Source organism: Schistocerca cancellata, chromosome 10 (assembly GCF_023864275.1).
Source record: "Schistocerca cancellata isolate TAMUIC-IGC-003103 chromosome 10, iqSchCanc2.1, whole genome shotgun sequence".
Lineage (NCBI taxonomy): Eukaryota > Metazoa > Arthropoda > Insecta > Orthoptera > Acrididae > Schistocerca > Schistocerca cancellata.
The window spans coordinates 189,805,104-189,827,841 of NC_064635.1; the positions used below are offsets into that span (position 1 = coordinate 189,805,104).

Here is a 22,738-nt window from a genome sequence, read left to right on the forward strand (position 1 = left end):
CTTCAGTCTGGAACCGCGTGCCCGCTACGGTCGCAGGTTCGAATCCTGCCTCGGGCATGGATGTGTGTGATGTTCTTAGGTTAGTTAGGTTTAATCAGTTCTAAGTTCTAGGCGACTGATGACCTCACCAGTTATGTCGCATAGTGCTCAGAGCCATTTGAAGATGCTAGTTGTGGTACGAGCTACCCTAAGCCACGCACCGTATGGGTAGATTGCGGAGTATGTATGTAGATGTAGATGTAGAGTAGGGAGGTAGCATCGCAGCACTTGCGCCCCTACAGAGAGGAAGCAGAATCAGCCTGCAATGTGGAACTCTTAAGGGCGCTACTGACGGTCTGATCTGGACGAACACTCGCACGGGTTTGGTGGCGCCAAACCCAGTGCCAGATCGTGTGTAGGCCATTTATCAAACAGAACGCTTCGCTGGTGACCTCACCGTCCAATCTCCAACCGCCCAACCGCTTGAGCAGACGTGGCCGTTGGGTAGCTCTGTCGGGTCGGTTAAAATTCCTATAACTTGAGCTGAACTGTCCTCCACGTTTTTCCCCAAAGTATACGATGTTCATACATGTTTACATAAGAGTCACGACAGTGGAAATTTCTAATTCAATGTATTGAAGAATTCGTCGCAAATATGGATGACTGCTCAACTGTAAACTACAATAACCATTGCAAGAATGCGATATTCTGGTGCCTGTGTTTATCTGAATTACGATGTAAAGTTCCTTTGAACAAGCGTACATGTGCTAAGGAACTTCGTTAATTCAGAATAACACAAGCACTGCAGTATCGTGTTTATCCACCGACACCTGGCAAGCGACTTTCAAGTGAAATGCCTCACCTGTACATTTACGTCTACATGAATATGCTGCAAATCACATTACATTGCCTGGCAGAGCGTTCATCGAACAGCCCTCTCAATAATTTTCTATTATTCCCAATCTCATACAAAGCGCTGCAAAAACGAACACCTATATCTTTCCGTGCGAGCTCTGATTTCCTTTATTTTATTATGATGAGCGTTTCTCCCTACGTAGGTCGGCGTCAACAAAATATTTTCCCATTCGGAGGAGAAAATCTACTACATTTATACTCCGCCATCCACCCAACGGTGTGTGGCGGAGGGCACTTACGTGCCACTGTCATTACCTTCCTTTCCTGTTCCACTCGCGTATGGTTCGCGGGAAGAACGACTGCAGGAAAGCCTCCGTGCACGCTCGAATCTCTCTAATTTTACATTCATGTTCTCTTCGGGAGGTATAAGTAGGGGGAAGCAATATATTCGATACCTCGTCCAGAAACGTACACTCTCGAAACCTGGACAGCAAGCTACACCGCGATGCAGAGCGCCTCTCTTGCAGAGTCTGCCACTTGAGTTTGTTAAACATCTCCGTAACGCTATCACGCTTACCAAACAACCCTGTGACGAAACGCGCCGCTCTTCTTTGGATCTTCTCTATCTCCTCTGTCAACCCGACCTGCTACGGATCCCACACTGATGAGCGATACTCAAGTATAGGTCGAACGAGTGTTTTGTAAGCCACCTACTTTGTTGATGGACTACATTTTCTAAGGACTCTCCCAATGAATCCCAACCTGGCACCCGCCTTACCAACAATTAATTTTGTACGATCATTCCACTTCAAATCGTTCTGCACGCATACTCCCAGATATTTTACAGAAGTAACTGCTACCAGTATTTTTTCCGCTATCATATAATCATACAATAAAGACTCCCTCTTTCTATGTATTCGCAATACATTACATTTGTCTATGTTACGGGTCAGTTGCCACTCCCTGCACCAAGTGCCTATCCGCTGCAGATCTTCCTGCATTTCGCTGCAATTTTCTAATGCTGCAACTTCCCTGTATAGAAGAATTGGTGATTGAAATTTCGTGAGAAGATTTTGTCGCAACGAAAAACACCGCAAATCATTTTTCATTTCGGCGACAGTCGCTCCCCTATTTTGCGATAATACAATACGTACTGCCCTTCTTTGAACTTTCACGATGTATTCCGCCAATCCTACCTGGGAAGGATCCCAAAGCGTGCAGCATTATTCTAAAAGAGAACGGAAAAGCGTAGTGCAGGCTGTCTCCTTAGTAGAACTGTAACATTTTCTAAGTGTCCTGCCAATAAAACGCAGTCTTCAGTTAGCCTTCCCCACAACGTCTTCCATGTGTTCTTTCCAATTGAAGTTGTTCATAATTGTCGTTCCTGTTTATTTAGGTGAATTTACGGCTCTTAGATTTGACGGATTTTCCGTGTAACTGAGGTTTAATGGATTCCTTTTAGCACTCTTGTGGAGGACCTCACACTTTTCGTTCTATAGAGCCAATAGCCAATTTCTGGACCATACGGATATCTTTTCTAAATCGTTTTGCAATTTCTTTTGATCTTCTGATGACAGCATCATCTGCAAACAAAGGAAGACGGCTGCTTAGGTTGTCTCCTAAATCGTTTATACAGGTAAGGAATACAAAAGAATCTATAACAATAGCTCGGGGAACGCCAGAAATCACTTCTATTTTACTCGATGACTTTCCGTCGGTTACTACGAATTGTGATCTCTCTGACAGGAAATCACGAATCCAGTCGCATAACTGAGACGATGTTCCATAAGCAAGCAATTTCACTACAAGTCGCTTTTGTGGTAGAGTGTCAGAAGGCTTTTGGAAATCTAGAAGCACGGTATCAATTTGGAATCCCTTGTCAATAGCTCTCAACACTTCATGTGAGTAAAGAGTTAGCTTTGTTTCACAAGACCGATGTTTTCTGAATCCGTGATGACTATGTGTCAATAGACCCTTCTCAATACAAAAAATGGCTCTGAGCACTATGGGACTCAACTGCTGTGGTCATAAGTCCCCTAGAACTTATAACTACTTAAACCTAACTAACCTAAGGACATCACACACATCCATGCCCGAGGCAGGATTCGAACCTGCGACCGTAGCGGTCGTGCGGTTCCAGACTGTAGCGCCTTTAACCGCTCGGCCACTCCGGCCGGCTTCTCAATACAGGAATATACATAATTGATGTACAAGTAAAGATTGTAGAAGCGTGGTTGAAGACATATGGGAGTTTGGGTCTGGTTGTCAATCGTGCACGAATAGCCAAATGGTAAACTGCTCGCGATAAGCGGGGTATCCGGGGTCGATTCCCGGTTCGGCACCAATTCTCATTCTCGTGGTTCCATTCTACAGCTGATGGTTGTCCACACTCGCAATTGTGAATAAATTAAATGTGTTGCAAGAATGGTTTTCGCAAGTGGAACGTTTTTACTTAACACCTGCTTTGTTTAACCTTTAAATGTAAAGGGCGTGGAAGGATTGATCTAATAAAGTGAACATTCCAATTCCAATGTGTTTTGCGAAATTGTGCCCGGCAAATTAGCAAGGCACTTGCAAATTAAGCCAAAGAAACAGGGAGTGGAGAAAGAAGAGAGCATGCCTACTAAATCTTTAGCTTTTCTTCCCTTTGTTGGCAACATTTCCTTCAAAATTGCAAGAATCCTCCACGGTTTCGAAGTGAAAGTGATTTTTCGTCCACCATCGAAGATTTCCGACCTGCTGGGATCGGTGAAAGACGATCTGGTATTGTGGAAGGCGGGAATTTATAAAATACCTTGTCAGTGTGGCATGTCATATATAGGACAAACATTGCGAACAGTGGAAGAACGTTGCACTGAACATCAACGCTGCACTCGCCTTTTGCAACCTAGCAAGTCTGCAATTGCTGAGCATTGCATGTCCACTGGACACTCAATGGAGTGTGACAAGACAACAGTTTTGGCCACAGCAACATCCTTTTGGGACTCTGTCATAAAAGAATCAGTGGAAATTCGCATGACAGACAATCTTATGAATCGTGACAATGGCTACCAGCTAGATAACGCGTGGAACCCCGCCATCTCTAAGATCTGCTCCAGACGAAGACGTCAGAGTACTCCAATGGCCGCGGCAATTGACAACGCCGAAGACAGCTGAGTTCTGCAGCTCCACCAGCGAGGGCGCTGCCGGCGGGCGGTGTGGTTCGTCTGTCCACATGATTTTGACGCGTGCGCGGAATACTCGCTGCACGCTGAATATTACGAAACGGAGGGCGTCTTCGTTACCCCTCCCGGATGATGAGCTTCGCCCTGACATCTACCCTTCCTACCAACTCTAACCCCATCTTCCTGCCTCCTCCTCAGGGCTCCCTCTCCTCCCCCTCCCTCCTTCTGAGCGGATTTCCCCTCCTACTCCCCCTCCATCTCTTGTGCCTTCTTTCAGTGTCTCTGCGCTCCTTCCTGCTCTGTCTTCCCTTTTCCTCTCACGCCCCATGTGTCCCCTGCCTCTTCGTGAACCCACGGTTGCCCCTCCTCTCTTCATCCCGCCACTTCCCCAGCTGCCCCATGCTCTCCCCTCCTTTTCCATCCTCTCCGACCTTTCCCTCGGCAGGTCACATCTGGTAGTTTTATTCTTCGTCGTGTGTGCTCCAAGTGGGTTTTAAGTGTGTTGTTTCGGAGTGTTTTTAATACTGTGGCCAACTTTTAACCTGTGCATGCGCATCCAGTGTCTTCTCTGTGTTTTAAGAATCGCCAACTGTGTTTTTTAACTTTCTGGTGACTTTTTTAACTGTCCCCAATGAACGTCTACGTGTCAGTGTATTTTTACCTCCATTTTCTCCCCTTACTCTGTTTTATGTTCCCCTTTTTTATCTCCTTATGTATGTATTATTTTGTTCTTGTTTTAGTTGTCGTGTCACTCGGCTGAAGAGCGGCGGATTGTGCTGCTGAAAGCCCTCCCCTGCTCATATGGGGCAGGGGAATGAAATCACAATAAAGTAAAAAAAAAAAAAAAAAGTGTCTTCGTCAGTCTTCGATGGCTCACCTGAGGATGGCTGGCAGTTGTCCAGTCGAAATATCGTGGATGGAAGCTAACGACGACCGGCTGCAAGCCCGAAACCTTTTTGAATATCCAATGTGTTTATTAACTACCATAAAAATTGACAGACGCCACTCAGGCAAGATTATTTAAGAAACACTCATTACATAAAATCGTAAGCAAGTTAATAAATGATTAGCCAATGATCTCTCATAAACACTGAGAAACGCCACTAAGTTAAGACACGTTATTTAAGACCCTTCCTATTCCAACACTTTAACATTACATGTAAAATAACCGTGGACACACAGACTCAGTTTCAACACGAACACTTCGAACATATTTATTAAAGCGTAAGTTGGGCACTCTTCCAAACTCTTAAACTAGAGAACCTTGCAGAGCGGGCCACGAAATTATTCAAATGCCCATTGGCTTGTGAGATAGGCTTTTAGGGCATACAAAGTTACAACTTCGTACGATCATAAATGTGTAACAACAGAAGTAAGGCCGAAGTTTAACCACGAACGGTGGAGCCGACTGAGGGAAGTAATGCTTAACTTCGAACCAAGACGTGGCTCCGTTTCCAATCCCACAGCGAGTAGGCCACCGAAACGTGAACCCAGCAAACGCTACCGAAGAGGAACACACGAGTTCAGGCGTAGTCCACCGCCAGTAAGCCAAACTTGTCATCTAAAGGGAAGCTCTGCGTTTCGGTTGCCCGCCGCCTCAGCTCAGCGAAACACAGACCACACCCGACAACGGGAAGCCAAAAAAAACTTTACTTAACCTTAACATTCAAGATTGACCAGTAAATTAACACTATAAAATCAAGGCTAAACAACAACTAATTTCAGTCGCAAGTCCTTTCCTTAAGTGAAACAGTCACTGATAAACAAACGCTAAGCGTGGGAAATGAACTGGCTCACGTGAACCGACGCTGACTCGAACTTAGTGACACACCTATTGGTCACCTTAAGTGGGCCTGCAAAACTCAACACAGTAACCTTTAGAAATAAAAGCTCAGATTGCCCCCAGAGGACATGGATTAAACGATATCGTAAGCAAATTAAACACTTGCTAATACACTACTGGCCATTAAAATTGCTACACCACGAAGATGACGTGCTACAGACGCGCGCGAAATTTAACCGACAGGAAGAAGGTGCTGTGCTATGCAAATGATTAGGTTTTCAGAGCATTCACACAAGCTTGGCGCCGGTGGCGACACCTACAACGTGCTGACATGAGAAAAGTTTCCAAGCGATTTCTCATACACAAACAGCAGTTGACCGGCGTTGCCTGGTGAAACGTTGTTGTGACGCCTCGTGTAAGGAGGAGAAATGCGCACAATCACGTTTCCGAATTTGATAAAGGTCGGATTGTAGCCTATCGCGATTGCGGTTTATCGTATCGCGACATTGTTGCTCGCGTGGTCGAGATCCAATGACAGTTAGCAGAATATGGAATCGGTGGGTTCAGGAGGGTAGTACGGAACGCCGTGCTGGATCCCAACGGCCTCGTATCACTAGCAGTCGAGATGACAGGCATCTTATCCTCATGGCTGTAACGGATCGTGCAGCCACGTCTCGATCCCTGAGTCAACAGATGGGGACGTTTGCAAGACAACAACCATCTCCACGAACAGTTCGACGACGTTTGCAGCAGCATGGACTATCAGCTCGGAGACCATGGCTACGGTTACCCTTGACGCTGTATCACAGACAGGAGCGCCTGCGATGGTGTACTCAACGACGAACCTGGGTGCACGAATGGCGGAATATTATTTTTCAGAATGAATCCAGGTTCTGTTTACAGCATCATGATGGTCGCATCTGTGTTTGGCGACATCACGGTGCACGCACATTGGAAGCGTGTATTCGTCATCGCCATACTGGCGTATCACCCGGCGCGATGGTATGGAGTGCCATTGGTTACTCGTCTCGGTCACCTCTTGTTCGCATTGACGGCACTTTGAATAGTGAACGTTACATTTCAGATGTGTTACGACCTGTGGCTTTACCTTTCATTCGATCCCTGCGAAACCCTACATTTCCGCAGGATAATGCACGACCGCATGTTGCAGGTCCTGTACAGGCCTTTCTGGATACAGAAAATGTTCGACTGCTGCCCTGGCCAGCACATTCTCCAGATCTCTCACCAATTGAAAACGTCTGGCCAATGGTGGCCTAGTAACTGGCTCGTCACAATACGCCAGTCACTACTCTTGATGAACTGTGGTATCGTGTTGAAGCTGCATGGGCAGCTGTACCTGTACACACCATCCAAGCTCTAATTCCCAGGCGTATCAAGGCCGTTATTACGGCCAGAAGTGGTTGTTCTGGGTACTGACTTCTCAGGATCTATGCATCCAAATAGTGTGAAAATGTAATCACATGTCAGCTCTAGTATAATATATTTGTCCAATGAATACCCGTTTATCATCTGCATTTATTCTTGGTGTAGCAATTTTTATGGCCAGTAGTGTAGTTTCTTTGGAGCTTCAGTATAATTTATGTTAAAAAAATGACGTAATTCCTCCAGCTGTATTAAGGTGTTGGTTTTATTGGCAACCAGTTTAGATGTTGTTACAACATCATCTTTAGGCCCACACTTGTTGACAGTAACCGTATGTGTCCAACACTAGTAGTCAGTGGTGAGATAGGCGTGTTCCATGCGGAAGGCAGGTAGTTCCAACAGGGAGGTGTTTTAGCTCTTGTGCATAGGTTGGAACCATGGGAGTGTTGCAAATTATTCGACGAAATCTGAACGTGATACGAAGCAGTAAAGGGTATTTGCGCTTTTTCAACCCTTTTGTTTTCCACTGATAGCGCGGGAGTAGACCTTAACATGTGCATGTAAAAAACGGCTATGGATCCCTCTGAGACTTCCACCCCCCTCTCCCCCCCAGTTCGGTGTCAGCCACGCACTTTTGTTGAACACGTTAGAAGTGTAAATGTCAGATACTTCGACTCCAATTCAGCCTGGCAGCTGCTCCAGCGCCTGAGGTAGGCAAACTGCAATCCAGTTGAGTCGAAGAGGTTGCGTAGCTCTCAGGCTGAATTCGTAACGAAATTTCTGAGAGGTACACTTGACAGCAAAAAAAGTGGGTCACTGCCGAATACAACTAACAAAAGGTAGCTGTGTTGCAGGTCCTCTAAACACCAAAATCCCGTGGGGTACAGTCGTTTGACTACACACAATGGGTACCGCAAGAGACTACTAGAGACCAAAGGTCTTTATGGCAGTCAGTCTAAGCGTCAACTAATATCGTCATACAAAACATATTAGAAAACACGTTCTTAGCCATCAGACACCCCATAACACTCATAAACCTTAATTACAACAAGTGACATTCTAAAAGTTCTGAGAAAACGGATTATTTTACATATATCGTACAGTAATCCTTAGTCAAAATTAAATACTTGAGACAATATATGGAGTTACAAAGCTATACGGCAATTGGAAAAAAGTTTTTCGGTCTCGAAAAGGTTTTCCATGCACGTGCTGTACGTCGCTCAATGGCGAGTGACTCTGGAAACTGGATATTGGACGAACCACTAAAAAAACGCGATTAATGGCAACAAGCACTATATGGAAATCTCAACATTAACAGCAAATCACCAGTAATATCATTGTTCTCATAACACATCAACAGTTATGTGTACACAAATTTGAACTTTAAATGACATGACCAACGTCGTCGTTCTGGACCTGGATTCAAACCCAGCATTTATAGCCATTGCTAACTAAGCTTTGTTTGTGCCTTATTGAGACCAGATCACTAGGCATAAAGAGACGTGAAGTATAGACGTTTGCACCAGTATCGGTTATCAATTCAGATCCTGAAAATAAATGACGAAAATGTTTGTACTGAACTGGGAATCCTGTCGTAACAGTTACCTTCCTGGGAACTACCCCCAACGACGTTTAATATGGTGTGATTCACAAGGAACAAGGTATGCTCATGTTTAAAATTGAAATGTCATCATGTAAAGCTTGTGACAGGGATGTGAACCCAGCACCTAATCGGATTGTTAACGAAGTACGTAAAATCAGAAGTTAAATATCAAATGGTTTCACCAATAGCGAGATGTTGGAACCTTAAATGACGATAGAATTGTTTTTGCCTGACTGGGGTTCGAACCCAGCATCTAGCACCGTCGTTCTCTTGCCAGGAACAGACGATAAATAGCTGTAGTTGGTTCACCAGTAGCGAGATGTGCGCATGTACAGCTAGACATCAGGCGACGAAAAGTTCTGTGCTGAATGGAAGTCAAATCCCGCACACTTTAACTATCAAATTCTTTTCCAATAATAGTTAGAAGTGGCATATTTGTACTTTCAATGATGTGATGGAAAATACTTTGCTGGCTAGAAGTTGAATCCACAACATATCGTTGTTGGTGATCACAACGAACACAACGTCAAACCCAAATCCGTTTTCGCCAGTGGGATGGAGAGGAATGTTTGACCTTGAAAAGATGTAAGGAAACGTTTGATCTCGTAATGTTGCGATAAAAAGCTCATCATGTGGCTGTGAGTTGAAACGAACACGTTACAGCCAACAACGCACGAAGAGACGTTGAAAATGCAACTATTTTTCACTACTAGTTGTGAGTGCACATTCTAGGGCTTGAAATGAAATAATGAATATTTTCTGCTGATCGGGATTCGAAACCAGATATGTGCCTTTCGAGGAGGCCTAGAAGAGTTTGCAAACTTGGGGAACACAATGAAATCGAATTCGAATCCAAGTCCAGCACCACAATTTTCAACGTCTCAGTTTCAAATAAAGTAAGAGCCTTGTCAACTTACATGGCCATTGGTTCATAAAATGAAATACGTTTTCTAGTTTACGACGGCTTGCTGGTGACAGAGTCTCTGCCTTCCGTGGTTTCTCCATCTGTCACAGCTCAAACAATTGCCGCTCTGCCCCAGTCGGCAGCGAAGGATTGTTATCTTTACTGCGGATATTGAACTACGGAGCTTACTGCCGTTCTGCACTTGGCGTTACTAGGGGTGAAGGAGAGTTACTTGTGTGTGTTAAAAATCTACACCTGGCGTGAGATGTGAACCTACACGTTTTACACATCAATACAAGTTTAATCCACCAGGCCACAGAACCCCCTGCCAAGCACATAATTATGAATTGCAGAGTATTCATTTAGATGTAGATGCAGATGTCAACGGACGCGTAACAGGAAGGAGGGCGGGATCTGGGAATGGATAGAAATGCAGAAGTGCAAAATATAAGCGTGAAAAGCTTGCAAAGTATTGCTTACTTAGATGTGTGCCACAGTTCGTTTTATCTTAGGACCGAGAGATCAGGAAGGACTGTTTTCAGAACGAAGAATGTGTTATAGGGAAGTGGAGATCAAAGAATACGGTTTCATAGGTGTTGAGAGGAATGATAGAGAGTAAAGACAGCAGCAATTAAAAGAGAAAATGTAGCGTCAATGGAAACCGCTAGATTTGTTTATAAAGTTTTGGGGGAATGAAATAGAAGGGCACTTGCGGCGACAGTGTCAGAGAGAGAGAGTGTGTGAGAGAGAATGGAGGAGATATTAACAACGAGTAAACACAATATGAAATCGTTTGCGTATTGTGTGAAGAGCGGAGGGTGTATTCATGGATGGAGGGGAAGAGAGAGATGTATTTGAAATAACAAAAACTACTGTGACAGAGTCCATCTACGCTGATTAGTTTGTAAGTATCTAGACAGGGTATAAATGAAATCAGAATAGAGTATTTAACAAACTGTATATTCAAAAGAAACCCACTTGAATAAAAAGGCAACTCAAAGGAAAATTAACTTATATCGTATCTTTTCTGTTGCCACGCGATCTTCCACTAGATCCCACTGAGAAAAATGACGAAAAAGAAGACATAACAAAACATTTTAAGGATTCTAATATTTTATCCAGAATCCTTTTGTACTTCTATCATGCGTCTTGGCATAGAATGTATAAGCCGTCGGACGTAACAGCCTGAAGAAGCGACTTCCTCCCAGGCTTCCATGACGCAGTCCCAAAGAGCGTCCGCAGTAGTTGGTTGGTTACGTGGCCAGTTCTCTGTTAATGTTCCGGCGATCTCAGCCCACATCTTTTCCATGGGGTTCATATCAGCCGCCCGTGGCGGCCAGTCCATGACGTTGAAGCCAATCGTGGAGAGCCGCTGCTGAACAAATGCAGATTTGTGAATGGGAGAATGGTACTCTTGCAATGTGACGTTCCCTTCTGCGTACAGCATTCGCACTGACGGGGGCATCACATTTTCCAATATGTGGGCATACTGCACGCTGTCCAGAGTTCCTTCTATCCTGTGAAGAATTCCCGCCCCTCTCGCAGAAATCCAACCCCAGCAGGTAACAGATAGCCGGCCACTTCTCGTCGTAGTTACATATTCGCGTCGATAGCGAGTCCCTTGAGGCCTGTAACGATTCGTGGACCGTCGCTATTGGTGGAAAAGACCTTCTCATCAGTGAAAATGACGTTGTCCCACGACGCCCTCAGATGGAGCTCCGCAAATGCTAGTCGGTATAAAACGTTGTCTTCGCTGAGCTCTTGTTTCACGGCGGATCGTCGTGCATGCAGTCCAGCGTCCCTCAGCCTTCGGCGAATCGTGCCACTGGAGCCGGGGAAGTTGGTCTCCCGCAGCAACTGCTTCGCGTTCAGGAAGGGATTTTCTCTGCTCCTAGACACTAAGGCCGGCCGGAGTGGCCGAGCGGTTAAAGGCGCTACAGTCTGGAACCGCACGACCGCTACGGTCGCAGGTTCGAATCCTGCCTCGGGCATGGATGTGTGTGATGTCCTTAGGTTAGTTAGGTTTAAGTAGTTCTAAGTTCTAGGGGACTTATGGCCACAGCAGTTGAGTCCCATAGTGCTCAGAGCCATTTGAACCTAGACACTAGGTCCCTGTCTTCCTGCTGTGAGCTCACTCTCTTCCTGCCTGAGCCAGGAGCCCTCTTGGTGGTGCCTCTTTCAAGGTAAATCCTCCACCATCTCGATGCTGTGGTAAGTGGTACACCATACCGTCTGCCAGCTTCTCTGATGGAACATCCTCCTTCTTCAATGAGAGCGACGACTCTGTTTCGAATAGACCTCTCCCAGTGAGCCATTACGGCTGACAGCTTGATGTGTATTTCTGTTTGCCGCTCTTATACTGATGCCAAGAAAAGAGGCAGAGGCATGCGGCGCAGCCGTGTTGGCTCGTCCCGGGCTGTTGGCCCACCAACGCCACCGCCAGCTCGTTCACTTCCGTCTCGCCTCGGCCAGCCTGGCTGGCCCGTAGTTCGCGAGCCGCGGCCAGTACAGACCCTGGCCGCAAGGCCAAGATCACCCCTTGAAGGATCAAAAGTTACACCTAACCTACCCAGGTCCTTAGTATAAACTAACGCAGCTATAGCTATTATGCTATAACATGTGCAGGCACACCTGCAGTTGACGATTCATTCAAATATTTCACGAACCAAACGTTAAAAAATCCATTCATATAAACATAGCTACAACAAAATATTTCACCTAGCTAGCAATAGCATGACGCAGGAAACTATTCTTTCTTGTAAGCGCTCTACATTAGATGTAGCCTTAAGAAAACGTGTATTCAACCATTACAACTAAACGGAATGTAAAAGTAAATAAGTTTGGCGGCAGCTTCTCCAAATAAGAGTATATACGTAGTATATAATACACGTTTTGTGCACTTATAACATGTACTCCGTGTGTCTGAAACAATACGTGCTGCAGGACGGAAATTACTTTCTGCTGAGGCACTTAATTTACATCTCAATGATACAAGACTACTAGAGAACATTGTTCTTTACGACAGTCAATCCACTTGTAAATTAATACCATGATATCGCAGATATTAGGCAACACGTTACTAGGGATGAGGAAGGCCTTGAGGTTTGCAACTAAACATGCTACTCCTAGCTACTACTGAATAAGAATTTGATTATTACCGTGTCTTCATAACCATGTGTGCGGTGTTCGACTCTCAGTGAGCATAGACGTTTTCGTCGCCTTATTTGTAGTTAAACGTGCGAACATCTTGCTGACGAAAATAACTCACTCCTAAGAGAGCACTCTTATATGAAGGCATTAATTGTCGATAAATCATTGCGTGACATTTCATTATAGCAATAATTATCATAAATCATACCAAGAATGACGTGTGAACATAAATCTCCAGTACGCGCGTGAAATCTTGTGAGAAGCCAGTATTGAATACTAATAGAAGTCGATAGCCGATCAGGCAGTCGTCGATATTATGTTTGACGTCACAATGACGTCACATTTACGGGAATTATTGTGGAAGGAGCGTTGCCCAGCAAAATAATACGTAGACAATAGATGGACGGAAGACAGCGATAACTGATTATCTGCATTCGAATGCACGTGAAACATTGTAAAGGCGTTCGCAGATAAACGTAAATGTTTTGAACTATGCCTACAAGAAAGAGAAAAACATTTCCAGCGCCCACTGTGATGTTGGTGAGTACAGCGCATTTAACTATAATTGATGTCAGTATTTTTATTGTAATATAATGTTGAATCCAATTTCCCAACATAAATGCAGCCACTAGCAGTGACTCCCGGCCCGTAGCTTATATAGCAAGACGAAACACGCGGAACTAGCCATTGCGGAGAGATTTTGCGGACGCACTGTAGATACACTTACATTACTTTGTGTGGCAACCAGCTCGTATTTAAAATTACTCTGTATTTTTACTATTTTCATAACGATGAACCAAGTGACGAAAATATCTTCTTAATATAAAAAAGAGAGAAAGAAACAGAAAAGAATGGTTGTTGCAGGGCTTATTTTCGAAAAGAAAAGCGCAAGAAAGGAAGGAAAATTAAAAACAAGGTAAGGCTATGAATGTGTTGCATGGTCTTCTAAAGGTAAAAACAGTGAAATATATGGTAAAGATTTTATTTCTCGAAACAGAAATCTGTGAATTAAGTTGGTGACTTCCCTACCGCTAGAACTATCCCTTCAAAAGTTGAAGTATTGCTGATATAGGTTAGAACTTAATTTATTTACGTGCTGGTAACCACATTCTCTTGCAGATCTTATATGAAAACTTGAATTTTATTTGTGTAATTATTTAATGTTAGCAGATAAGTCCGTTATCAAAGAAACAAAAGATGTTTCAATAATTTCTAATACAATAGCCTCTACTTATTGACTATCGAAACGAGGACGCGACAAATGATACGTGGAAAATTATGCTCGAATCGGCGCTGCCAACACTAGCGCGTTTGATCGGATATGGTTGACCTGATCTAAGCCCGGGCCAATCCAAAAAATGGGTTTTCCATATACACAGCGGTATTTGTGTGCACCAAGAAAATCATTATTTATTCCCTGAATTACAGCTTTAATAATATAATTAGGTTCATGAAACATTGATTTGCGTCTAGAGTGAAAACATAATATTTGGGACATATTTCTGTTTAATGTTGAACACCAATATCGTAGTTCCGCAATAGACAATCTGTAGTGTGGCCCGAGGTTTAGCTTAGGTGATAGGTGTTATTAGGTTGTGAGTTGGCGAAGCCAACAAATGTGAATAAGGAATATAGTTTGTGGTAAGAGAATGATCTGTGGTGTGCCATATATAACGCCTTTTCCCGTATTTAACGCACTTTCTGTGATAAATCTAAAACTGCTATGTAAATTCAGAAAACCCATATAAGATAATGGACAGGTCTGCACCAAGTATTTTGATACTGATATTGCATATAAACTAAGAAAAGTGCAATGCGGTCTGTGTAACTTTTATACCAAACATAGTGTATAATGAGAAACATAGACTCTGGATGAATAACATGCAGCTAATAAGCAAGTTATCACTTATCATCCTTCATGCTTATGGAAACTAAAAAAGAACCCACATAGCCTACTGTATTGTAAAGATGTCAATGTGTATGGTGAACAATTTTGTTTGAATGTTTTGAACAAATGTCAAAAACAGTTCCATTTTCACACAGGACTTGTGACAACTGAACATCAGGATGCTTTTATATGGAACAGACCCACCATGAGTTTTCAGAAAACTATTACCTTCAGATAATTTCAGAATGTCTTCACTCAGCTGACACTCCATACTACTGCCAGGGTTCTGGATTGGCCCAGTAGTTTCCCTTCTTGCTTTACACAGCACAGTCTAGAAGTTCTCGTAGTTTGTAACCTGTGTCATTTAAACCTTTATCTTTCTAATCTTGAAATTTCTCCTTAAAAATTGGAAAACAGGCTCTCTTTTCTGTTCGTGGATTTTTTTCCTGCAGTTATGCACTCATTTCTTAATCTGTACATATGCTTCATTAGATTGGCAAGAATGTTGTTGTTCAACCAAGATTCTGCCTTTTGCAAGTTTTAAATGGCCTTAGCACTTATCCTGCTGTCAATACATACACAATCATTTTATATACTCATACATTTTCTGTGCATACGGTAGACATGAGTACCCTTGAGAAGATACAGTTTCCTTTTCATGTTGTAATTATTTCCATAACACACAGTGTACAGAACTCAAATAGCTCAGGCCTAAGAAACTGTATGTAAGTGAAGGCTATTGGTGAGAGCATTCTGTACTGAAGGTAACAACACATCCGCTGTTGATCAAATGGCTCTGAGCACTATGGGACTTAACTTCTGTGGTCATCAGTCCCCTAGAACTTAGAACTACTTAAACCTAACTAACCTAAGGACTTCACACACATCCATGTCCGAGGCAGGATTCGAACCCGCGGCCGTAGCAGTCACGCAGTTCCAGACTGAAGCCCCTAGAACTGCACGGCCACACTGGCCGCACTGTTGATCAACAACTGCTGTAAATCATCAGTTGGGGAGGCTCTGGCCAGAAAACTCATCAGCCAAAGCTGGTTGGCTGTAAGTTCCATGGCACCTGCAGCGTCATAAAAGGGTGAGAAATGCCATGATCAGCAGGCCCGTGTAGCCACTTCTGAAGCCTGTAAATCATTTCTATTTGTTTGGAATTGCATAATATGAGTTTCTTTCAGATTGAAGTTTAAGGTGTTGACTGTAAACCAATTGTATGCCTGTTGCATTTATCCCCTGGCAAGCCAAACCTTGTGGCACACTATATTTAAAGATTCCCTATTCTGATTTTAATCTTATTCCTTTACATCATTTCATCATTTGCTGATGAGACCCTGATTCTAGGTAAACACCTTTTGTGCTGTACCATTACAGCTGCCACAGCAGTTTATGATCTACACAGTCAAACATCCTTGACAACAGTCAAACGCCTTGACAAGATCACAGAAAATGCCAAAAGGATGTTTGTTTTCTTTAGTGTTACTAGATTTGAGGTTTTGAGATCATGTATTCCATTCCCAGTAAATAAGCCTTTACATGAATGAAACTGGACTGTTGTCACATAAATGAATTAAAGTTTTGTTGTAAGCTACCTCTCTATATTGGTGTTACTACTACATACTTCAGTTTTTCTGGAAGTACTCCTTGACTTGTTGACTGACTACAGAAGTAATTCAAAACTGCAAGACTGACACTATCAAGCCAGCACAAGATTTTGGTATTTGGCTGAGATACCATCATAGCCAGAAGAGCAACTAGTTTTTAATAGTTTAATGATTTTTGTGATCTGCTAACAGATGAGTTGCCAAAACTGATGTTTGATGGTATAGCATGCATAAGATGTCTAAGAAAATATATTAGATCTGTCTTCAGTGGATAACTTTTCTTTTCATCCCCATGTTTTCGGTTAGCAAGAATTCATTGAATTTAGTAGCCAATAATTTATCTGTCTCACTGATAATGCCATCTGCTGATTTTATTCATTTCATGCACAATAATTCTCCAGATTTTCCTTGTCTTGTCCTTGGAATCCTGAGTTTTTTGTTCATAGTACATGGTTTTTGGCCTTCTTGATAACATGCAAAAGAATTTTGCAGTACTGATATAAAGCATTTCTAAGTCTTGATTGGAGGTAATCCTCTGTGGTACATGCAGCTCTCTCTTGCTAGCATAAGGCATTTTGATCCCAGATGTTGTCACCCTTATTCACAGCTTCTGTTGCAGACTTCCCTGTTCTGTTGTAAAGGAAATATGGATTCATAATGCTGTAAGAATATTATTAGAAAAGAATTAATGTCCTTATCTACTGTGTGTTCTTTGCAAATTTCCTCCTATTTTTCATCCTGAAAATTATCTCTGAATAGTGTGACTCTATCAGCAATCAGCACTTAACAATTCTGTGAAATTTTTCCATTTTCTTTCTTACTTAAGCACAATTGATGGGGAAATGCTATTGCTACCATTTGACCATCACAGTCAGATAAACCATTTATAATGGAGCTCACATTTATTTTGTTGTAGGCAAGTGGTATCAGGAATAAATTATTAATTGCTTTTGCAGAATGTTCTTAGAATGAATTCTAGAAACATACCCCGGGCTGTGGCTACCCATGTTTCTGCAATATCCTTTCTTCCAGGAGTGCTAGTTCTGCAAGGTCCACAGGAGAGCTTCTGTGAAGTTTGGAAGGTAGGAGACAAGGTACTGGCGGAATTAAAGCTGTGAGGATGGGGCGTGAGTCATGCTTGGGTAGCTTAGTTGGTAGAGCACTCGCCCGTGAAAGGCAAAGGTCCCGAGTTCGAGTCTTGGTCTGGCACACAGTTTTAATCTACCAGGGAGTTTCTCTCTGTTCTTGTTTGGAATATTACTGTGGAAGCTGGACGAAAGTTGGACATCATTAATCAGAACTGTCAAAGATGAAATCCACATTGAACTTTCAAGACAAAATCAATTCCCAATTATTTCTAGTAACAGCTAGTTTTATTTGTACTACCAGAAATTGCTTAATGAATTTTAAAATATTTCTGTTGAGGGCCTATAGACTGTCAGAAGTTCTATCTTGTATGTTCTGGCGTCTGCACTGAAGTACAGCACTCAGATTGGTACTTAATTTGGTATTCACTGAAGTCTGTGGCCTAGTACCTTATTTCGCTTTTTGTGGATACAGTCACTCTAAGTTTCTATATATTACACATGCAGTAATGTATCCATCTAAGTGAATATTTTCAATATCTGTGACTTTAAGATGATGCTCTGTTAAGCACAGTACATTTGCAGAAATTCCTTTTTCAGTATTGATAAGAGAAGCTCATTTTTCTCATTGTACAAGCTTCATACAGTTTAGCAGGACAATCAAAATGCATTATTGTGATTAGTTATCTTGGTATTGTCCAGGCTGCCACTTATTTTTTTTTTTTTTTCATTTATTATTCCCACTACATCGATAGTTATTTGGCAGCTCTGTGTATTCTAAACATTTACCCTAAAAAGAAACCTACTAAAAATATTGGAAATCACAAGGATCTGGCAGATACTGTTTGGTTACTCTGAATGCTTCTGGAAATTAGTCATGCAAGTGACCTCCTACCAAAACAATTCCAGTGATGATGTGCTGTTCACATTACAACTGTGTGAGGGACCATGCATCTGTCACACCCAAGTGTGATTGCTCCACTGAGTTGAGAAATTCATTAAGCTCTGCATTTACATGTTCAGTGAAATACATCATACAGAATTTGTCATATTGCTCAAAGAGTGACAAGGTCTTAACAGCTGTGTGAGGAGCATTACCAGTGATATGCCTATATTGCTCTCAATAGCATAGTTGAGGCTATAGTCCAAATTGTTCCCAGAAACTGCCATAATCACTGCAAAATCTTCTTTACTAATATCTTCCTCCAGAATGCCTAAATCACAGGTGACATTGCAGAGATTTGGTGTAGGCTTAAAAATCTAGTTACCTGGTATTTCCTTCCTGGGAAATCCTGCACTAGTTCGAAGGTACGATATGATGTAAGACAAGTTAGCTGTGATTGTGTGGATAATGCAAGATGATATGATGACAAACATGATCCAGTTTATTGTAATGATGTGGTATTATATGATTGAATGGAGACACAGTACCCAGAAAAAAATTACAACACATTACAATACATGGAGATATAATTACAAAAACAAAAGGATGTGCATAACATATTGTTGTTGATAAATGCATGTTTTTGATTACTTCTGTAGATTCACAGTCTCTGCAGGACATTCCATGCTGCTATGGAAATCTTGGCCTTTGAGAATTTCTTCTGGGATTCAGTTATTAAGGAATCAATGGAAAAATGTTTGGCAGAAGATCTCATTAATCATAACATAGCTCTTAACTGGGTAATGTGTGGGACATGGTGATTTCTCTAATACATACAAGAAGGAAACATTTTATGACTAGTGGCACTGAGCGAGATGGCACAGTGGTTAGCACACTGGACTCACATTCGGGAGAACGGTGGTTCAATCCTGCATCCAGCAATCCTGATTTAGGTTTTCCGTGATTTCCCTAAATCGCTCCAGGCAAATGCCAGGATGGTTCCTTCAGCAGGGCACGGCCGACTTTCTTCCAAATCCTTCCCTAATCTGATGAGACCAATGACCCTGCTGTTTGGTCTCTTCCCCCAAACAATCCAATCCAACCTGGTGGCAACCAATTTTATTACTTGGACTTCTGATCTGAACTCTGCAAGACACTTTCTAACAGAGATTGTGCATGTATAATCACCATTACACAAGCACCTGTGTGGCATAAATGGAGTAATATTCAAAGTAGGTGCAAAACTTGACAGACGTCACTCATGTAGTGGCTGCCTTTGTGCTTGTGTCTCCATGGTAATTTTTATCTTTTACATAGAACTATTTTTCTAATAGGTAATTTTTCATTCATATTTTAAACATTTCTATGTATTTTCTTAATTTATACTACTTAGTGATTTATTATACAGTCTTTTGCATTTACCCAGAGGTTCATTTTGTCCCACTGGATGCATGAGTATAACTTGCCTCCTTCCATTTAAGCATTTCCTGAAGAGTAATATTATTTCTAGACTATGCAAACAAGGAATCTTTATTTTTTTAAATTAAGTTTCACAAGAGATCTTTCATATCACAGATTCTGTGGCTCTTATAATATTTTTGTGCTATAAAACAGTTTTTCCTGCCTGGTGATTCCCCCAGAAGATAAATCCATACCACCTCAACACTCTGCTTAGACTAAGTGATAAAGTTGCAAGAAGATGGAAACAGTGCATAAGAAAACTGTGCAGCAGAAAATAAATGTCTGAAAACACTACTGAAGAAGAAACTGAAGTAGACACAAACAGTCTGGGTGAACTTGTCTTGAAAGATGAGCAGGAATCAGCTCCAAAGAAACTGAAAAACAGCAAAGCTTCTGGTATAGACAGCATTTCAGTTGAACTTCTTAAATCTGGAGGGACCAAAATAATAAATAAGATATTTAATCTTATGTGCAACCTGTATGAATAGGGAAAGCTGCCCACAGATTTTGAAAAAACATTATTATTATACACACATGCTGAAAATAAAGTGGACTGACACTGTTACAAGTAAAGAAGCCCTTAAAAGAGTGGGTGAGAGGGAAGCCTACGGAAATTAGTTTTTGAAAGAAGAGAGTAAGTAGGCCATCTACTGAGAAGTGAGAGACTCATGAAAGCTAAAGGAAGAGACATAGGGAAAGAGCCTGCCTGAGAGAGGCCTACATAGACAAAATTTGACAGATGTGGGGTGTGAGACTTATAGAGAAATGTATAGTAAATCTGAAAGACATGAAGAGTGGAGATCTACTGCCAGTTTAACTGCAGCCAACTGATCCTTGGACTGATCACCATAGCCCGTTCCAGCCCAGTGATGCCATATGGCATCATCATATTTAACTTTTTCCCAAGGCCAAACTATTTGTCCAAAGATTATAAACAAGTGTGCAGGGCTTTCTAAAGTTCATTGTTCTTAGGTTGGCTACGGTGAATTCGCTAAAACAGAGAGCACCAGGTTACGATCCTTGACAAAAGTATTGTTGCATGGTGTCTACAGTACAGTGCACCCAGCAGGACTTTCAAAATATTATATCAAGGTAAAGGAAGCAAACTAATATAAAAGTTGCACTAATAAATTATTATTGAAAGTGTAAATTAACTAGTAAACACTTTTAAAATAATGCTAGTTACAGTAATTTTATGCTTGGAAGTCACAAACATGTGTGATTCCATTTGGCATCATTGGGCATTTGTTATGTCACCAAATGTAGTACATGCAATAACTTCGACTAAAGTTTATCATAACGTGTAACTCTAATATTTTCAAGTTTCTTTTGAAGCTTTTTTATACTAACTAATAATAATATGTTAAAATTTTTATTGATATAATTTACCAGTTTTTTTGCTGATTTAGTAAAAAATTCCTGGTTTGTTTACCAGATGATTCGCAATCATAAATCATTATCAGAAGAAGAAATATTGCTGCTTCTCGAAGGTGATTTATCTGATTTGGACCTTGATACATCTGATGTGGAGGAAGAGATTGAAAATGTTCAGCAGCAGGACCCTACTACACTGGATATACAGTTTCTTCAAGGAATGGACCTTGATACAGTTGAAATTCTGGACCCTCAAGCCAATGATGAAGATGATGTTCCCTTAGAATCAAGATTACTTGCTGAGCCAAACCTTGCACCAAGTCATTCAGCTCAGAAAATGACATTATCCAGAACCTAGTCGAGCAATCTAATGTATACTGCACACAGAAAACAGGTGCATCTTTAGATACAAATATTCATGAAATAGAAAAATATATAGGGATAAACATCCTAGCAGGTGTTGTGAAAATGCCTAGTTACAGAATGTACTGGGCAGAGGCTACAAGATTTTCTCCAATAGCTGACTCAATGCCTAGAAATAGATTTGATAAGCTAAGAAATTATTTACATGTGAATGACAACACTAAAATGAAACAAAGAGAGGACCCTGATTATGACAAGCTGTTCAAGGTGAGACCATTTGTTGACAAACTTAAACAAGGTTTTTCAATTATTGAACCTGAGGAATATCATTCAGTGGATGAATTAATCATTGCTTTCAAAGGTCATTCATCCCTGAAACAGTATGTAAAAAGCAAACCACATAAGTGGGGTATAAAAGTTTTTGCCCGTGCTGGTTCTAGTGGAATTGTGTACGATTTTGAAATATACCAAGGGAAAGGAACTGTACATAATTATACTGGTCTTGGTATAAGTTGTGATATTGTGATAAGGCTTGTGGAAGGACTGCCAAAATATAAAAATTTTGAAGTGTTTACAGACAATTGGTTCACCTCTTACAATCTTATTTCTGCCCTGAAAAACTATGGCATTTCGGCTGTTGGAACTGTTAGACCCACAAGACTTCAAGGCTGCAATCTAAAAGCAGACAGTGAGCTGAAAAAGCAGGGACGAGGATCATACGATTATCGAACTGAAACAGAAAGGAACATCATAGTGCTGAAGTGGTATGATAACAAGTCTGTCGTTCTTGCATCATCATACAAAGGAGTAAGTCCAGTAGAACCAGTGAAACGTTGGGTCAGTGGGACAACGAAAATATATTGATGTTCCAAGGCCAGACATTGTTAGAGAATATAACCATTTGATGGGAGGAGTTGATCTGCACGATGTGCTGGTTGCTTTGTGTAGGAGTAATATTGGTGTGAAAAGATTTTATCTAAGGATCGTATTCCGCCTCCTTGACATGTGTGTTGTGAATGCGTGGCTCCTATACTGCCGACATTGCAGACAAAGAGGAATTACCAAACACATGTCTCTGTTGATTTTTTGGTCTGATGTAGCTCATGGACTACTAAAAGCAGGAGACATTTTGGTAAGAAGACGAGGATGGCCACCAGATGACAGTCCATCGCCTACAGTTGTGAAGAAACAAGCCCCATTGGTTCCCAGCCCAGTTGATGATGTAAGGTATGACAACATTGGACACTGGCCAC

General features: G+C 41.9%; 1 protein-coding gene across 1 annotated transcript; it reads left to right on the forward strand.

Annotated features, from left to right (window-relative positions):
* Positions 1–21,605: 21,605 nt before the first annotated feature.
* On the forward strand, positions 21,606–22,349 carry LOC126106237 (piggyBac transposable element-derived protein 2-like). Its single transcript, XM_049912465.1, has one exon. The coding sequence runs from the start codon at positions 21,606–21,608 to the stop codon at positions 22,347–22,349; it is 744 nt and encodes a 247-aa protein (XP_049768422.1).
* The last annotated feature ends 389 nt before the right edge of the window (positions 22,350–22,738 follow it).

What these genes read in the sequence shown, in the direction of transcription:
- LOC126106237 (XM_049912465.1), top strand. Translation starts at nt 21,606, where the DNA reads ATGTACTGGGCAGAGGCTACAAGATTTTCTCCAATAGCTGACTCAATG.